Source organism: Excalfactoria chinensis, chromosome 2, assembly GCF_039878825.1.
Source record: "Excalfactoria chinensis isolate bCotChi1 chromosome 2, bCotChi1.hap2, whole genome shotgun sequence".
Classification (NCBI taxonomy): domain Eukaryota; kingdom Metazoa; phylum Chordata; class Aves; order Galliformes; family Phasianidae; genus Excalfactoria; species Excalfactoria chinensis.
In genome coordinates this window covers 114989911-115005118 of record NC_092826.1, presented here as the reverse complement: position 1 = coordinate 115005118, position 15208 = coordinate 114989911, and the positions used below count along the sequence as shown (strand labels likewise).

General features: G+C 40.6%; 1 protein-coding gene across 1 annotated transcript in view; it reads left to right on the top strand.

The window, feature by feature from the left end:
* The window catches only part of ABHD5 (abhydrolase domain containing 5, lysophosphatidic acid acyltransferase), a 28863-nt gene extending 17594 nt beyond the window's left edge, over window positions 1-11269 (top strand). Inside the window, exons 3-7 of the mRNA XM_072328350.1 lie at window positions 22-394; window positions 3148-3302; window positions 6213-6324; window positions 6913-7099; window positions 8907-11269. Coding sequence (XP_072184451.1) covers window positions 22-394; window positions 3148-3302; window positions 6213-6324; window positions 6913-7099; window positions 8907-8996 — 917 coding nt within the window. The 3' untranslated portion in view covers window positions 8997-11269. The remainder of the gene's footprint in view (window positions 1-21; window positions 395-3147; window positions 3303-6212; window positions 6325-6912; window positions 7100-8906) is intronic.
* Window positions 11270-15208: the final 3939 nt, after the last annotated feature.

Here is a 15208-nt window from a genome sequence, read left to right as displayed (position 1 = left end):
TTTTCCCCACTCTTTTCCCAGGTATTACAAGCACATACAGTAAGCGGTATGTGTATCTAGCTAATGGAAACAAAATATGGACACTGACATTCTCTCCAGACCTTTCACGTAAAACTCCACTTGTTCTGCTTCATGGATTTGGAGGAGGTGTTGGAATGTGGGCTCTCAATTTTGAAGAGCTCTGTGTAAACAGGACCGTCCATGCTTTCGACCTGTTGGGATTTGGACGAAGCAGTAGACCACATTTTGATACTGATGCTCGGGAAGCAGAAAATCAGTTTGTGGAATCCATAGAAGAGTGGAGAAAGGAGATGGGGTTAGAAAAAATGATTCTGCTTGGACATAACCTAGGTGGATTCCTGGCTGCTGCTTACTCATTAAAATACCCATCAAGGTATGTAAAAGTAAAGCTTCATAATGAATTTTAAGCAAAGAGTATCAAGCATGTGCTTTGTTTTCAGATGAATAAATTAGATTAGTAAGCTTGTTTCTTTTGTTTACTTCCTTCATCTTTTGCTTTTGTTCAGTAAGTCCTTGACATGTAGTACGGCTAAATTGCAGAGATCCTATTTGCTTGTGAATGCTTTGAGACATCTCTGAACAAACCTTTGTTTATGAAAACAAAAAAATATACCTATTCTTGCCAAATGTCCCATTATTATGGATAACAGTGGAACTTCTGAATGTAATTCTGCTGGGTAGTTTATGTGTAAAGACTTGCAGTCAGCCTGGTGCCAACAGGATAATATGAAAATAATTTTTATGGCTGTTTGTTTTAACTGTCTGTATGCCACTCCATATTTCTTCTTTGAAGAACAGACCAGTTGCAGCAGTGCTTTAAATACATCACATCAGCTTTTTCTACACCACATCATGGTAGATAGCTATTCCATTTCTTTACTCAGAGCTCGTAATTTGCCTCTTTTTCAACATAGACTGCTTATATTGGCAGTGGAGAGCGAGGATCCCACAAAGTGAGGTCATTCTGTGTCAAGAAAGGACATTGTTTTTATCTAGATAGGCATAGTAGACTTCTGTTAAAAGATGTGAATGTAAGTCCAGCTTTTCACATCATATGTCAGATTCTATACTATACAGAATGACTTTTTACATTAGTATCAGTTTATACCATATGTATACCTTTCTCTCTCATTTGAAGATTTTGAAGTAAATCCATGCCTGCTTTTTTTTTTCCTAAAACACTTAGGATAAGAGTGTAAACCTCTTATCCACTTGGGTGTAAAGCAACTTTTAGCTGACTGAAGGTAATTGCTTATAGGGATTGCTTCCAAGTTTCTTACCCCTTCTTCTTGGAGCGTCTATAAATGGCCCTGTCCCATCCCTGTGGGGTGGGATATTGTTTCAGCCTTCTGATGACTTACACTGAAAGTGACACTTCTGTGTTTTCATGCTTCACTCTGCTTAAGTTGGGGTTAATTTATTTGGGGGTGTTTTCTTTTGTGGTCTCACACTGCTGGTATTTTGCTGAAATTAAGCTAACACCATCAAATTTATCACTGGTGGGATCTTAAGGCAGTATTGAATCAAGTGATAAATATAGCACAGCTTTCAATCAGATTATCTAACAATTCATTAGAGGCTTAAGGGATTCTGGTTACATATTGTTAGGAAAGTAGATCAGTTTCTCCAAGCTTAGACAATCCATTAATTTACTGTGTTGTACCATATTGTGCATGGGACATCTGGGGTTATTAATCCAAAAAGATCCCCATTTGGAATATTCTTGAGTGGTGTTGGAGTCATGACTTTCACATACTCTGACTTCTGGACTACTACCTTTGGAATGATTTTTTATGGTCAGCTTCTCCTTATCCCAGTTTATGTTTTAGGGTTGGTTGCCAACAGAAGGAAGGAAATTAATACAAACAAAGCATGACAGAAAGCTTACTGTGTTTTTATGTATGCATATGCTGTGCTACGTTTAATAGCACAGTTTGTGCACAGAATGTGTAGTTGTCCCGAACAGCCCCTCATGGCTTATGCTCCTTAGCCTCTAATCTCTCTCTCCTGCTTGGTTTATATAGTTAAATTCTACCCTGGCCTCCGTTAGCATTCTTGTTTGCAAATACGCTCATGGCTGAGCTGACAGCCCAGAAACATCTTTGTGAGCTTAATCCTTTTCAACCCCTCGTTTCAGGCACACATTTTTGGTTTCCCAACTGATTATAGTCCAGAAATAGCTTTCAGAATCACTTCTGAAATCGTTTTAGCCACTAAGAACTCTGCTGTATTAAATACCTAATCTCATGGCTTTGAAAAAGAAGGAAGACACGAAGAAGAAAGTAAAGATGATGGAGCTCGCATGCAAAATCACCTTAAATATGCAAAACTATCGTTAAGAGTCATTTCTTCAGGTATAAGCAGTATCTAGGACAGTCTTGTTAGAGAAGGTGTTATTATGAGATTAAACAGAAGTGGAAGATTCCAGTCCATCAAGGCAAAGTAATTTTTTTTGCTTGAGGAGGACTCACAGCATGAAGAGATTGATTTATTGTGTATGCAGGAGGCTCCTACTGTACCCTCTGCGCTGAGGCTCCTTTGAGTGATAGTTTTATAAACTGTCTCTCTGGTGTATATTTTATGAATTAAAATCAGTACATTCAGAAAACATCCACTGTTTTGGATCTGTCTGCCCCAGTTCAGATTTTGCTTTCATAAGCTTCTTCTTAAATAAATTGCTTCTCTTCATAGAGCAGAGATCTTAAAGGGCGTGGAAAGGAATGATAGATGTCTAAATGTTTACTTAAGCGAAACAGGTGCTATTCCCTTTTTCTTGCTCAAATTAAACTGCTCTTTCAGATAATACAGGCCAAGTGTATAGATCTGACCATTTCTAAAAACAGAAAAAAAACCTCATTTTCTCAAATGTCTGTGATAGTAGATATCTGTTGAATAATGAGTTACTGTTTGCATGTGAGCTTCCAAGTTTCTGGTGTTTCTATACAAAATTGGTTTCAGTCCCTCTCTCTTTAATTAGCATTCAGATGCAAAATCATTGAAAAATTGGAAAGGTGATAGGATGCTGTGAGAGGTGACTAAACCAGATTGCATAATCCACAGATAGCAAGTTTCCGGCTTTCTCATTCAAAGGAAAATTAATGTACTCTGAACCTTTTCTGCCAACAGGGTCAAACATCTTATCTTAGTGGAGCCATGGGGTTTTCCAGAGAGGCCTGACAATGCTGAACACGAAAGACCAATTCCAATCTGGATCAAAGCACTAGGAGCTATACTGAGTCCATTTAATCCGTTAGCTGGGCTGAGGATAGCAGGACCCTTTGGTGAGTTTTAAAACTGTTGCTGTTTGCCTTAAGCATAAGCAAGGAGCATTAAGGTGTGCTTAATGTAAGTGTAAGCTCACATCACCTGCAGAAAATATAGTTGGAGGAGAGGGTGGGAGGGCTTGAGGAAACAAAAAAGCTCTTTTGGACAAGAGGACAAGATCTTCCTGTTTAGTAACATCATGTGATGATTTATAGCACTTAATGGGGACTGCAGCAATAATGAGGCAGATTATGTGGACATCTTCAGGGGAAGCTTTACAAAGAGGCAATAGGATGGAAAGGTTGTCTGCTTGCCTCCAGTCACAGTCCCTTTAGATTCCCTCCTGGATGCAGTTTGACTGACAAATAGTATTTCCAAATTTGCATAACATTAGACTGCAATTTCTCATGAATTCATTTGTTCTTAAGCCTGAGTTTAAAGAAGTTGAAACAGTGTTGTTTCCATCAGCCATTTTCCTATTATTCTAGCAAATTTTGTAGGTCTCAGCAGTGTCCTGTATTACAGTAACAATCTGGCCTTCCTATTTATACATCACTTAAACAGTTCTGATCAGACAGATAAGCTCTATATACCCTCACACTAGGACTAGGTAGAGATGATGAGAATACTACAGATTTGGTTTATAGAGGGTAGGGAAAAAGGCATGATCAAATTTTAAATTCATCATATGTTTTCCCTCTAGAGGTTAGATGGTAATCTGTTCATTTCTCTTCGCATTACCAAAGTATCACCCAGGGAGGCTTGGAAAAAAATATTCTTCAGACCCCTTACAACTGATTTATATAATCTTCAGATCATCTCGACATCATTGTTACTATTCAGTGTGAAAAGAAACAAGTGGTATTTCTAGGCTTTGTTTAAACTACAACTGTTTCTTAAATCTCTTTCTATAGAATATAAAGTTAAATAAGCTGATATATTCAGCTGTTTTCAGAAGGATGACAAAATTAGGTTTTCTGACAAGGAGCGTTCTGTATTTTAGAAATTTTATTTTTGAAGTAAAAAGTGCTTTCTAATCCGGCTAACAGAAAAACTTGAAAAACATTGAGTGATAAGCACAGATTTATTGCAGTTTATCCAGTAACAAATGTGTGAATAAATCAATCCAGTTGAAAGAATTCAAAGCCGAAGTTGTCTCCCGCAGCAAGTAAACCCAGTTAAAATGGTGCTGTGGAAACAGACCTTCTGTGTCTGGGTATCCCCAACATAGCCTTGCTTACATCTGAGAGCCCTGCTTTTCAAAATTTCCTATCTATTTCTCTCTCCAACTGATCAAAAAGTTTGTTAAGGTTAACTTAATATGTAATTAAGTGATTTGTATTTCTTAGGGAAGGGTAGCTTAAACATTGCTGTGAGATGGGCATCAAGCCCAACCCAATAAAGGTATTGAACCAAATACAAGTTTCCTTCTGCATTCACGTGTGCTTGAACTGCTGGGCAGGCACAGCTGTCTGATCCTCAACAGAAGGCTAGTTGTTCTTGCTCAAAGTTATGAGTTAGACACTTGCACGTGGCTGGGGTTATCTGGCCTATAATATGGTATCACATGCATATTTAATCAGACTTGAGGGCAAATTCCTAAGCCTGAGAAACAGAATTGAGAGAGATCTTTTTCTTTGAGAGGTTTCCAGTCGGTTTATTTTCAGAGAAAGACAGAAGTCTGACAGTTGAACTTGTTGTAGAGAAGGCACAGGTAATGGAGCAAGCGGCACAATGTTTGCAAAATCTTCATCACTTCAAAAAGTAAATCTCTGTTTCATAAGCAAATTGTTTTCTCTTGCAGTGTATTTATTTTCTAAATTGATTTAAAGCATACATAAGGCAGTGTTGCAATAATTCTAATCCCAAGATTACAAAAGCAGAGATTACTGTGACACGGTCTATGTAAATAGTGTCAGGCCTATGGCCAGCAACAGGTGGGAAGAAGTGACACCATCATAATTGCACGGATTAATAACAGTATTTTCAGTTGGTAAATTCAACTGGTAAACTGTGAGCCAACATCTGCAGAGGCGAATAATATTCTCAGCCTCAGATTGGCTCTTTGTGAGGCTCTTGTCCCAAAGATCTGTCTGGTCAGTTAGAGAAGGCGTATTTCTTAAGGAAGTGATTCAGAATAGTAATTTAACTGGCCTTTGGAAGGACCTGCCTCTCTTCTTTATCTGTTAAGAGAGGTTGGAGATAATAGCTTTCTTAGGTTGAATCTCTTATTTTATAGAATCATAGACTTGTAGAATCATTTAGGTTGGAAAAGACCCTTAAGATCTTCAAGACCAACTATCAATGCTTCCAAGTCCACCACTGGTGTCCTGTACTCATGTCAAAATTTCTACACCTGTTTTTCAGCATGGGCTTCTGTTCTTTTACCTATAAGTTAGTCAGATGAACTAGCTTCAGAAAAAAAACAGACTGTTATGTAAAAGAGGAGTACAGACTTGTACCTGGAGAAAAAGAGCCTAGCTTTTTCAAACAGTGCCTTTTGGTTCTGAAAGGCAGAATGCTTTTGGTATAGCCAGAACTGCCAGAGCAAGGGAAAGGAAAGCGTTAGTATCCGTCGAGAGTGCATTTTTGTTACAAATTTTATCTGCTTAGTCCTTTTGCTGAACCCTTTTGCACGTTTCTCCTGTTGCCATAGTGGCCATTCAGCAATATTCTCCATATGTATTCAGTAGGGATTGAGTTGTCCCTTGTCAGGGGCAACATAAAGTCCTTCAGAATAATTATGTTTAATTCCTGTTTGCCACCATGTTTTCCTAAGACTTGCAAGTGGTGAAATTAAGTGCAGTCATCAGAGTTAGTCTCAAGTTTCAAAGAGGCACGTTTGAAGGGTTGTAAGGAAATGCATTTAGCATTCTGATAGTTTTCTCTGCCAACTCCTCCTATAATAGCATTTTCTGTTTTGACAGGCCTAAGCCTTGTTCAGCGTTTAAGACCAGATTTCAAACGAAAATACGCATCGATGTTTGATGATAACACCGTGACTGAATACATCTATCACTGCAATGTGCAGTCGCCCAGGTGAGTGCGAGTTTCCTGGTGTGTGTTTTGAAGCCTTACTGACGGCCTGCTGCTCCCTCCAATGGTCATGGCAACAGAGTGCATGCTTTTCTTTTTCTTTTTTTTTCTTTCTTAATTGTAACATTTCCTGTATTTATAAAAGACAGAAAAAAAAAGCCACCTTTGCCCTTCTTGTGCATTTCAGAAACTGGTAAATGTAGAAGCTGCCCCCGTTCACTATTTCTCTTAAACTACCCATGTAGAGAATCGGAGCGTTATTTTTTAACCAAAAGTTGTTATAATTTGTTCATAAATCTTTTTCTTTAAGAACTTGAAAAAATTGGCACCTCTTTGTTTTTAAGTGTTGTTACCCTGTACTGAAAAAACAACAACAACAAAAAATAAACACTGAAAACCAGATATTGAAAATTGCTTGCAAACTTTGCAAACCTGCGTTCCTTAACAGTCAGAATTTCCATCCTCATACACTGTTATGGCTATGTAATCAGAAGGCACAAATACTTGAATTCTTAGGCAGGTATTGGGAAGGGAGGAAAGGCAAATACAATGGAAATTTAATTACTTTTACCCTTTTTGAATGCCTTGAAGTGGTGAAACAGCTTTCAAGAACATGACTATTCCTTATGGATGGGCAAAAAGGCCAATGCTGCAACGGATTCCACAAATGGATCAAGACATTCCTATCACCGTGGTTTATGGAGCACGTTCATGCATAGATGGTAATTCTGGCAGCACTATCCAGTCCCTGAGACCAAAGTCATATGTGAAGACAATAGTAAGTTCACTTTTTAAGCAGTTGCTTAGTTCGTTGTGTGAATTTGTTCAAAGGGTATCTGTGCGATCTTTATACCAAGTGTGGAAATGATAACTCTGATTCATGGACTTGGGTAATAACTTCTGATTTCTTTAACAGAGAAAGAGAAAGCAAGTTTTTTAGATCAATCTTAAAACAAACAGAGGTCTGTTTTATTCAGAGTAAGAGAAAACAAGAAAGCTCTAGAAGCTGAATCAGGTCTTTGAGCAAGATCGCTTTTCTACTTTACAATTTTTTTTTGCTCTAGCATGCTAATACAAGTAGTTTTTGTGGTCGCTGGTAAGTACTTACGTTTGTCTGTCTCTTTTAAACCTCAGCAGTCTGAGTTTCTACGGATACATATGACATAATCAGGATGCACTCATAAAGTATTTGAACCAGTTTGTGTAATACTTCGTTTTCTCTGCTAAGAAAGTGGTTGTTACCTGTTGCTTAGGTTCTTGGAAGCATCTTTCTTTAAGTCATTACAAAAAAAACCTTGGTGTTGTCTTTGGAGCTAATGCATTCTTATTTAGAAGTATGACACTGTCATTTCAAATGCACATGCCTGCAACTTGGTACTTGAAACCTCAATATTAACAATCATATTAACATATTAACAATCATACCATATACAAAAACTTCATTGTATACCAAGGTAAAACGCAGATTGTAAAAGGTCAGTTGGGGCGGTGGAAATTACAGAGGCACTGAAAGACATGCACAGCGCTGTAGGGGCAAAGGGGTTCTCTTGAGGCTGAGACTTGATAGAGTGCATAGGGCTTTATTGCATGTTATTTAGATTATTTTTTAAAGCAATGTACTTCCATTTAGAGACTGAAGAGGAAGTGTTTTAATGGGGGGGATGACAGAGAAAAGTAGATTTAAATACAAATTAATCTCAAACTGACTATAAACTTAAAATAGTCAAGTACCTTTGATCTACAGTATGGCAATGACTGGCTTCGTGCTAGTTTTAGCAAAAATGCAGTCACCACAATGTGTGTGGTTACCCAAGCCCTTAATTTTTTTTACATACTTGCAGTGAAATAATCTAGACCAGAAATACGGGGTATTTTTCCCCATATATTGCATCATTTGGATTTGACTTTTCCCTGCTTTATGCAATACTGTTTCACTGGGAGGATGGAAGTCAGTTCCACAAGGCTAGGGAATCCTCAGCAATGTAAGCCTCTGAACTGGTAATCCTTTATCCTAGTATTTTCTTTAGTGCTTCCCATATAATTTTGATAATAGTAAGGGAATACAGATGTTTAGATGCCATCTCTTCTCCAAACACTTACAGAACTAACAAGCTGCTCTGCAGAACTGTTTGAGCAGAGAATGGAAGACATGAGAGTTGTTCAGAAACTTGATATGTACACTATGTTCTCCTCACTTTGTTTTGCAGTGACTTGTGTTTACCTGAATCTTCTTTTCAACAAGTTGCGCAATGGAAAAGGCAGTGGTTTCACCCTTTATTCCTGCTTAGCAGAGTTCCTTCGATGGGCGAAACAAACATTTGTTTTTCCTTCTGTTTGGAGTCTTTTGTTGGTTGTATGGTACCACCTCCTGGCAGCAGTTGTTCTAACTCTGTTAACACACACTGGCTGCAATAGATCAGATTCAGTTTTAGAATTGCTCTTTCTAAGTAATAGTGAAGCAGTGTGTAGAAGCCAGGTTTAGGATATTCATTTTGAGGGGGTATATTCCTCACCTATCTCAGCATTTACTTATGCGTTTATGGCATTCTTGCCTTTCTGACTGTTTCTTCACCTTCGTCCTCCAGGCTATCCTTGGTGCAGGTCATTACGTGTACGCTGATCAGCCTGAAGACTTCAACCAGAAAGTGAAAGACATCTGTGATTCTGTGGACTGACCATCTTCTGTCCTTTAGAGTCTTACACCGTAGACACCATTTAATAGCAATACACTGCAGGAAATGACTAAAGAACGCGGAGCTAATGAAACAGGCTCTGTTTGCACACTGTTTTTTCTAAGAAGCAATTTGCACACTTAAACCACTAAGTGCCTTTTGGGCCTAGGTAGATTTGAAGCAAATGTACAGTTTTATTTGAGATTTGTCTTTAGACTGTTGGCCTGCCGTATAGGAATTTACTTAGGACTTCTTAAACTGGAATTTTCTTTAAAACGCAATTGAATATTGTTCACCTGTTGAACTCTATCTAAAGATGTTGAATTCACCACTAACACGGAGATCAGTATCAGTGTGGATATCATGTATAAATTGTGGGCTTGTTTATTCATAAACATTCATATTTTCTAGTTGATGTTTCATAGCAAGAATATGAAATTGTTACCTATTTTGTTTATGGAATCCAGAACTCCATATACAATATTTTAAGACTTTGAGTTTGTTTGTTTGTTTTAAATTGGAATGATAACAGCTTATGAAGCTGATTTTGGGAAAGAGACTGGGCCAAAATAATGGGCAGTGCTTGTCACTGAAAAAATGTACGGTAATTTGTAACAAATCAGGACTCAATACTAGGAAATCTCTCTTCTCTTGTATTTTATTTCTCTTTATCTCAAGGCATCCTTTTCCACGTGTGCAGCTTTTACAGAAGCCTCAGTTTGTAAGAGTCAGCGATGTAACCAGTGCTCACGCTTCCATCAAGATTTTCTATATAAATCTCAGTGATTTAAAGTACGGAAGATGGCTCGTTAGTTGCTCTATTTTTAACACTTTGTGATTACTGCAGGATTCATTGCTTGCCTAAACCTAACAACTTTGGAGAAGCTGGCAGGAAGATTTTTACTAGGGCTGGGGAATGGTCATCTGGTTAGTGAGCATCATTCCGCTTTTCTTTAGACAAAACTTCTACCGGTAAATTCAGGATGGGGAGTGGAGCAGGCACAGAGGGAAGCTCTAATTGGCACCTACAGCAGATTAGTGCATTGAGACTAATGTGCAGCCTCCTTATAGGAAGGATTATTACTGGAACAAACAATACCGCTATAACAAATTATAATGATATGTTCTGGAGGTTCTTTATGTAATTATATATTTTAATGGACTATTTTGAAATCAGAGATCATAACATCTCTGCATCTTTTTGAAACTGTAGTTTGATGTTAATTCTTCGTAAGCTTTGTACATTGTATTAAGCAAAAAAAAAGAAAGACTTTGTCACTTTAAAGCCAAACTCTATACTGGTTTGTTTTTTGACAACAGATTTACTTGAAACTGTTGGTTTGCTGTTGAATGTTAAATTGACTACTGAAGAATTCTCGATACTTTTCTACCTAGTGGATTGAAATTAATGATTGCACCATCTTAGGGCTTCAGCAGGATTTTGTACATTTCTGCTCACGTTAAGGAACTGTTGCGCACATTTATGATAAAACAGGCAAAGATGCCTAAAATCTTCAGGGAATACTCAGATTGTGTTCCGAGTGGAACATAATATTTCTTTCTGAAGGAGCTGGGTATCTGTATGGTGCTGTGTAACATCAAATGCTCTTCGTGACTGCCTTTGTGACTGCTAGCCCTTAGCTAGCTAGGGACTTTAATTCAAATAAATTATTACATTCGATTACTTTTTCACCTAGATGATATCAGATTTTTTAAACAAATTTCTTGTTATTTGCTAAAATTTGGGCTTCAAAATGGAAAATCAGGATATCCAATTTTTGATGATAAGCTATGAATGGTCGGCCATGACACCCTTTTGGTGGATGCCCTCAGTGTGTATTTTTTTCACACTTTTGCATGTCTGATTTTCGCATTTATACGCTTCGACAGTTGCTTCAGTTGTTATAAAAGTAAAAATATATTTTGCCTTCCAAATAATAAAAGGCGAAACAAACCGTTGGCGTTTTTTTGGATAGCACTTACTGATGGGAATTCTGGATTCCACATCAAAAGATGGAAGTAGGGGTAAAAATTGCACGTGAATATGAATGTTCTTGGAAATATCCCTTGCTTTTTCAGCTCGTTGTACTAATAAGAATTACTGCTTATGTTTTGCACAATAAAAATAAAACCTAAAATGTTGTGTTTGATTCATGTTGACATGATATTGCTTTTGTAAAAATGTGTATGTAATTAAGCTGTAGAAATTAAGAGTAATGAATGAGTTGAGCTAAACCACCCGAAACACATTAAAAATACTGTAAAGCTTTGCTTTCGAATGTCTCTGTGTTTTTAGGATTTCCTGTTCGATACAGTACTGGAGAGGGAAGCATTTGTCAACAAGTAGCTGCAAGTTCAGAGTGCTGTTTGTACATGTAAAGGAAGTGTTTGTTGGTCATCTTCCAGGCAGTACAGGAGTGACATGGACCTGTTGGAGTGTGTTCAGAGGAGGAGGGCTGCAAAAATGATCCCAGGGATGGAACACCTCTCTTAGAAGAACAGTCTGAGAGAGCTGGGGCTGTTCATCCTGGAGAAGGCTCTGGGGAGGGCTGAGAGCGGCCTTTCAGTATCTGAAGGGGGACTGTAAGAAAAGGGACAGACTCTTTAGCAGGGTATGTTGTGACAGGACAGGGGGAAATGGTTTCAGACTAAAAGCGGAGATTTAGTTTGGTTATAGGGAAGATTTTTACAGCAAGGGTGGTAAGGCACTGGCACATGTTTCCCAGAGAGGTGGTGGGTTCCCCTTTCAAGGTCAGGCTCTGAGAGCCTGATGTGGCTGTAGGTGTCCCTGTTATTGCAGGGGAGTTCCCTTTCCGGGTTCCTTCCAGCTCAAACAGTTCTATGACTCTAAGATTCTGTTAGACCCTCCAGTGGTTGTCAAGGTGGGATTTTTGAATATCTTACTGTACACAACATATACTAATAAAACATTTTAATAAACATAAAAATAACCTGAACAGAAAACGAACGCCATACACTGGAAAGACATGGAAGCTTGACCTTTGGGTGGGAAGAAGCTTCTCCAGAAGCTGGGAATAGGTTTCTCTTGAAGCTCTGACTCAGCACAGTGAGCAGTTTCCTAAAGGTACCGTGCAGAACACTGTCAACTGCTGGTGCTTTTTCATTAGAGTGCTGTAAAATCCTGTTCTGGCATCAATATGAAGACAGCTTTGTATTGGAGGCCATGAGCATAACAAAAAGTATCCAACATATTAATAAAAACCCAAGATTAACGGTCTGAGTCTCCAGGACGCGCTCTTCCTAAGGTTGCAGCGATAAAAATTTATTAAAGTAACTTAGTAATATTTTGTTTGCATGGCTGAGTTTGTCTTGTTACTTATTGAACCCTGGCAGATTAGATTTTAGTTCTGAAAAACTGATTTTCAGAGCTGTAATTCATTGATAAGGCTTTATAATAAAACATTCGCAACTGTCATAAGAAAGCCCCTGTTCGTATCTGATCGTAAAATGCAGTTGAGTGTATGAACCTGTTAGGCACATAGCTGTGGCTCCAGACAGGAGAAACACCATTGCTGTCCTCTTGTTCCACCTGCTCCAAAGCAGTGCTGGCATTTCTTCCTAACCCTTTGTATGCCTTGTGTTTAAGGTTTGCACTGTGTGGATGTGCCCTTCTGGTGGAAGTGCTCTCCATGGTCTCCCCTCATGGCTCCTCAGTTTTCCGGCCCCTCTGCATCACTATCGCTCAGGTTGTTGACTGGAAGTAAGAAAAGATTTAGTATAATAACCCCCCCAGAATCAATACATGGGCAGACGTACCCAGAAATGTCCATTTTGCTAACATTCATTACAAGGGGAGCCTCCAGAGGCATGAAGGCAATAGGTTAACTCCTCAACATGTCTCCCCCCTCACGCCTGGAGAATGGAACAGGTAATGGGTCACCTGCTTGTTGCAGTACTTTGCTGCTCTTCCCTATTAGTGGAACTGCACCAAACAAGCAGCGCATTCACATCTCTACATTACTCTGAATGCACTTGAGCCAAGTGTTACCCGAAGTGCACATTGAGATCTCGATGTGCTTTGGCAATAAGCTGTTGCAGAGGCAGGATCTCCATAATTAACAGATCTATTTCTGCACATCTTTGTTCCCCTAATTCATGTGCCAGTCACTGTGTATGTGGAGCAAGGTGAGACCTTTGCTTTGTAGCTTCCTGTATTTAACGCATGCCTGATACCCAGTAGCATTCCTGCTCTGAGCTCGTTTAAGGACATTTGCATTCACTTACAGCTCAGTTCTAAAGCTGGAGCCAAACAGCCCAGTGAGTGAAGCCTCATACCTGGAGGGGTCTTTCCTCTTTCCTTTCTGGGAGCTCACACGGCAGTGGGGCTGCTAGCTCTGGGTGGACACCGAGCTGCTGCCTGTGGCCACGCAAGTTTTGCCTCACGAGTGCCCTCCGCAGATGAGCGGATGAATGCAGGGTTAAGCAAAAATAACCCTTCTGCGAATGCTCTGTGGCTGTAGGGGCTGGAAAGTCGTACTGATGGGCTGCGTAGGGTGGGGACCTGCGTCCAGTGATGCTGACCGCAGGGAGGTGAGTCAAATGCAGCTCTCAGTTACCGAGTTACCTAAAGGGTTAGCTGTATTTGGTTTGCTTTTTTTCCACTGGCAATATCCGGGAGCAGATGTAAATCCAAGCCCTCATTGAGTCACATCTCTAAGAAACAGGCAAACTGCTGCAGAAGCTTTCCAGTGGCTTCTGCAGCACAAGCCAACTCCTGGCTGGGGGGCACATCCCCCCTCACCCAGTGCCCACCCCATCATTCCAGCTCTGGTGCCATTTCATAAGGCAAAAATGGATCCCACACAGAAAGACTGGATGTTGGGAGGAGGAGGGGGAGCACAAATGAACCTCCAACACTATTACAGCCCTAGAATGAGAATACGTGATGTTAAGGGGAAAAATAACTATGACAGAATTATTAAACAGAGAGCAATGCAGAGGCAGGGCGCGATTCACAGTGCAAGGGGAAAGCTGAAGATATGCTGCAGCCTGAGCACTAATTGTCAGAGGATGCTGCTGTAATGAATGGGGGACAAGCACTGCATGCCTCCTCGCTCCCATGCACCGCTGGACACCTGCCTCCCTCCAGCAGCAGAGACTTCTGCCAGGAGGGAGCACTGCAGTGCCCATGGAGTGTTGCAGGATGCTGGAATGCTTGTGGTGGCATTTCAACTAATTTGCAATGCCATCCAGGTGGGAGATGCTCAGGGCACCCTACCTATCCTGCACACTGTGGGGTTCCCTCGACGCGTTGCATCTTGGCTTGGGTGAAAGAGGATGCTACATGGCACAGGGAAAGCCAGAGGGGTGCCGTGAGGAGGGAGGGGTGTTTGTGGGGCCAGGAGCCCTACAGCCAGCTCCCCGGCAGGGCTGCATCAATGGGAGCTCTGCTGATGGGTAGGTGGGGCCGGCACGCACCTGTGTCTCAACAGGATATTAAAAAGCAGAGATTATGAAAGCAGGGCATGAGGCAAGCTGAGTGTCTTTATCTCCTTCCTGCAGCTCCTGCTCAGTGCAGGGAGCGTCTGCAGCATCCTCCTCCCATGTCACGGATCCATCTCTGGCTGGTGAGAACCAGAGCATCGTGAGGGGCAGAGGGATGGGGTTAGTTCTGCCCCGGAGTTGCTGAGTTGCTCTCTGGCTACCTGACCCAGTCATTGCTTATTGCTGTTTTCCCTGCCCCGCAGTCACTTTTCCCCCTTCCTCCTCCCTCCTGGTTTTCCAGTCTCTTGATAGAGAGGTATTTTTAGGTCTCTAAATTACTTTTCAGATCTACTCTAAATTTATCTCCCAGTAATCTGAAGGGAGTGGGATTCAGTTCTACAGGAGTGGCTAAGAGCAGGCGCAGAGCTTCAGACCCCCTTCCCCATGGCAGCCCCCTTCCTCCTCATTCTCCTTCTCACCCCCGTCTCCTTGACCGTCCCCTCCTGTCCGTACCAAGCAGCTGTGCTCATCTCCAGCCGCAGCGCTGGGAGTGCAAAGCCAGTGGGTGGGTTCTCAGCTGTGATGCATTTCACCCCAGAGGCTGTTGTACCTGCAGAGATTCCTGTGGGAAAAAAAGAAAAACAAAAAACACAAAATCAGAGTATTTCTGAAAGGTAACTGAGAAAATGTGTGTTCTTGAAGACCATACAGCAAGTCACAGGCAAAGGCAGGAAGCAATCCAGGAGCCCAGCTCCCTGCCACACAGCTCC